The sequence below is a fragment of the Nelumbo nucifera genome, chromosome 1, assembly GCF_055504915.1.
Source record: "Nelumbo nucifera cultivar China Antique chromosome 1, China Antique-T2T, whole genome shotgun sequence".
In the NCBI taxonomy this organism is placed as follows: Eukaryota; Viridiplantae; Streptophyta; class Magnoliopsida; order Proteales; family Nelumbonaceae; genus Nelumbo; species Nelumbo nucifera.
Genome location: NC_142649.1, coordinates 85,087,061 through 85,091,285, shown reverse-complemented (window position 1 = coordinate 85,091,285; position 4,225 = coordinate 85,087,061). Strand labels below are relative to the sequence as shown.

The 4,225-nt window shown below is 43.1% G+C and overlaps 1 protein-coding gene across 1 annotated transcript; it reads right to left on the bottom strand.

Annotated features, from left to right (window-relative positions):
- LOC104599491 (cyanidin 3-O-galactoside 2''-O-xylosyltransferase FGGT1-like) lies at positions 1–1,967 on the bottom strand. The gene has a single exon (XM_088887052.1). The coding sequence runs from the start codon at positions 1,722–1,724 to the stop codon at positions 306–308; it is 1,419 nt and encodes a 472-aa protein (XP_088743178.1). The 5' UTR covers positions 1,725–1,967; the 3' UTR covers positions 1–305.
- Positions 1,968–4,225: the final 2,258 nt, after the last annotated feature.

The window sequence follows — 4,225 nt, the reverse complement described above, 5'->3', positions numbered from 1 at the left end:
TTTATTCAACACTCTCTCTTTCATCTAAATTTGCACTCTTCTCCAACCGGAGAGCGTAAAGAAAACAGAAACAGAACAGGAATAGAAACAAGACGAACAACCACAAACAAAACAACAGGACAAAACACAAATAAAAAAACAAGGCTACAAGTAAACTTAAAACAAAGGCCTCTACTATCAAACAAACATGTACCACACCACATAGGGAAGGCTCCAACAAACTGAAACTCAGCTTCTAAGTTTTAAACATGCATTACCAAGGATGTGAGCTGCACCATTTGAATCTCTTGGACACCCATTTAAATTTAATCTCTCCAACCCAATAAAACTCGTAGGTCATGGATGAAAGCATCAATATAGGAAGATTGCATGTTTTCATCTAACAAAAAGTCCCTCCACTTAACATGATTGGCCTTCACTTCTTTTCTGATCTGGTTCTCTCCGTCCATCACCAATCTTATGGCCTTGCACACGCTCTCTCTGCTGAACCATCCATCTTCTTCCCTTCTCTCAACTTCCACCGCAACCTTCAGACTTCTAGTTAATAGTTGGGTGTGCATGAACTGATCGCCGTAGTTTGGAATCAGTACTATCTGGCAAGAGCTCACTAAAGACTCCCACATGGAGCCATACCCACAGTGGCTCACAAAACACCCGACCGAGGGGTGACTCAGTATCTGCGTCTGTGGAACCCAACCCCCATGAACTACTCCTCTTCCTTGGACCCTCTCCTTGAACCCATCGGGCAATGCCTCCTCTATTGTCGATGCTCCGTGTGGTGGTTTCAGTGCTACCAAGAAGGGTAGTCCGGTCAGCTCAAACCCCAGCACCAGTTCCTGGAACTGGTCCTTTTGAAGTATGCATTCGCTTCCAAATGCACAATACACCACCGATCCCTCCTTGAAATTGCCGAGCCACTTGGACCAAGGCTCGTCCAATAATCTTGTGTTTGGTTGCTGATGATGAGCAGGTAGAATTAATGGCCCCGTCAATAAGACTGGCTTTCCGTACTGGGTAGCCATGTAGTCGCAGTAAGGCCCCTCGATCTCTCGACAAGTTCGAAAGCAGATGGCGTCGGAATCTCCAAACGAGGTCGTCAACATATCGTAGAATGTTAACCCATCACCCCTGTCTTGGAAGGCTAATAATGCATCGCGAGTCTCGTAGCGACGAATCTGAAATGGGGAAGATGATGGGTAGCCCATTGGAGGTTGCATCAGCTCTTCCTGGGTTAACTGTTTGACCCCCGCGCTGGGCGGCATACGTGCAGGTGATGCGAGGTAGGAGGACGCTGCAGAACTGACGACGCTGTAATGGATGGATTTGATGCCAAGATGTCGTGCCAGGGCTGGAAGCCAATAGGCGAGGTCATAAAAAACTAAATCAGGCTTAAGATCAAGTAGAAAAGCTTCAACATGGTCCTTGGTCAGGTCTAGGGTAGTCATGAGGAGGGGAACCATGGGGCTAGACACATCAGCAGTGGTCTCTGCGGTCGGCGGGAGGCCGTCCACGCGAGCGATAGGAATTGTGATGAAGCGGATGAGATGTGGGTAGCGATTCAAGTGCTCCAACTTGGACTTTGTTTTGAGAGGCAAGAAGAAGGAGACTCGGTGGCCTTTCTCTGCTAACTTGTTGGAGAGGTGGAGGTAGGGGGTGATGTGGCCAATCGCAAACCAGGGGTACATAGCAACATGAAATATACGTCTACTGGGACTAGCCATCATCACTTCCGGTTCCGGTAGCTTGTTGCTGAGACTGAAAGGAATCAGGTTGACAATGAAACCAAGAGAGATATATACTTATACTAGTAGGAGAGTAGAAGAAAAATCCACTATACCCGTGGTTTTAGCCTTGGGCCTCTTTTGATTTGGAATCAGAGAGATTGACATGTGCCTTTAGCTTTGTGTTTGCTCTTGCTGCTCTTCCGGTTATCCATGTGCCATTTTTTGGTTTCCACTGTACCTGTCGTTCTTTGGATGTCAGATATGTTTTAAGAAAGCAGGTGGCGGAGAGTTGTTAAAGAGAGACAAAAATTTTCAACGGAGCAACAGAGTACTTTTCAGCTCCCACTCACAAGTCGAAAATTCAATTAAGGATGTACTGAAACCCGATTCAATCCCACCCGCACCTAATAAATTTAAAATTTATTCCAGCTCCCCCCACCAGTTCAGATAAGTGAAACTTTCGATCCCATTATACTTCTTATATCTCAACGGTAATCTTCTTCATTCGAATCGAATACAAGAGATACACCAGCGGCCAACGGTAATCTTCTTCTTCATTCGAACAGAACACACCAGCGGCATCCCGTCGTCTTTTTGCTCACCCTCTTCCTCATTTGAACTGAACGCAACAGCATCACCCCATTCGGCCAACGGTAATCTTCTTTTCTTCTTGATTCAAACCAAACAATCAGCGGCGTCCCTGTCATCTTCCTGCTCACCCCAAGCGAAACATCTTCGATCATCGACTTCTGAGGGGAAGCAAATCAAACCAGCAGCGTCTTCTTCTTGCATCTATCCACAGTCCTTGTGTGTTACAAGGTGGCTTGGCCCAGGGACCACTTATGATAAGTATTGAGCCCATAGAGCCCATTTGATGGGTTTCAGGGGGTGCACTGTCCATAATAGTGTATTCGGCCAGGCCTTGTAACAAAGGCTGGGCCGAACCCATGTGGCTGATGTGTAGATCAATGCTTGGGTCCCACGCCATACAAGGAAGCCCAACTGGGCAATAGTTAGGAAGGTTAAATGAGCACATAAGCTTAATGGGCCTAAAGCCAATTTCGAACTGGACTTATTTAATAAGTTAAATATGGGTGAATTCTGAGATGGATCAGCAGATAGGATATTAACCATATCCACTCAGAGAGTCCAGATCTGAATCATATTCAGATCTAGAAACCTCCTGATGAGATTAGGAGAAGGCCGATCTAATCTACAAATAAGATAAGGGTTTATCCTTATCACTTAAAGAGATGTCTGATCCAAATATGATTTGGATCAGCAGCTCCTAATTGGATTAGGATATGATCCTTTGGGTTTACAAAAGAAGGAGGGGGCGGCAGCCTTTTTGAGAATCAGATAATCAGATCCTCTTCAGAGCTGAAATCAGAGAAGAAAATTTTTTGCAATCCCTGCAAAGATATTTCTTGTCGCCTCCTTCCTGCAGCCACCAGACATCCAATTCGATCTCCAGTTGTGGGAGAAGTCAAGATTCGATCTTGACATCAGTTCTTTGAGAAAAAATTGATAGGAAGTTGTGCTCACGTGCCATCCTGCTATTTCTTGTAAAGGACAGAATTCTTTGAGAAGAATACTGCTGATTCTGCTCCATCTTGCACTGTGCCATATTCAGTGGGAGCAATCTTTGGATCATTCCTTGGGCGTGAACACCTTCGTTGGGAGATATTTTTTCTTCGTATCAGGTATAATCCTCTCCTACTCCTTTTGGTTCAGATCTAGTTTAGTTTATGGTTCAAGATTGATTCTTGAAAATATGATTTTCTAAATAGGGAATGTGATTCACAGTTGAAAGGGAGATAAAATTTTTTGAAATTCGCCCTTTTATTCCGCAAGATTTGGGCGTTCATACGATGGATCTCTCATCCCTTCAGTGGTATCAGAGCCAGGTTCAAATTTCGAACCAATTTATTTCATATCTGAATCTGCACAAATGGGCAGAAGGCGTTCTACCCAATTTGCGCAGATATGGGTTTTGGGAAATTTGTTCCCAAAATTATGGGCGAATAATCTGAAATTAATTTTTATATAAATTTGATTATTATTTAGAATTGTTCTTTATAATTTTCTTGATTTATGGGTTGTTCATACAAGAGGAGATCGAATTCTTGATTTGCGTAGGGAACCTGCGATTTTGCAGTTTTTGCATTACTTTATTACATTTGGTCTGTAAAATATTTTTTTTTTATTTTTAGACTGAATGTATAGGTATTCGATCTGATGTAATTATTAATAGAAATTAGGATTTCTATTTATTTTATTTTGGATCGAAGATGGCGGCGCAGAAAAGGAGAACTCGTAGAGGAGGAGATTTCGCAGATGGGAGAATCGCTATCTGCGATTTGCAGTTTGTGAAACTGCAACCTGTGATCTAACCTCTATTTTGCAGGAAGGATTATGCGAACAACCCTGATAGACTGATTCTTGATTGTTCTTTTATCAGAATTTAATTTCAGATTATTTTCTTGAATTAAAGATTTAAT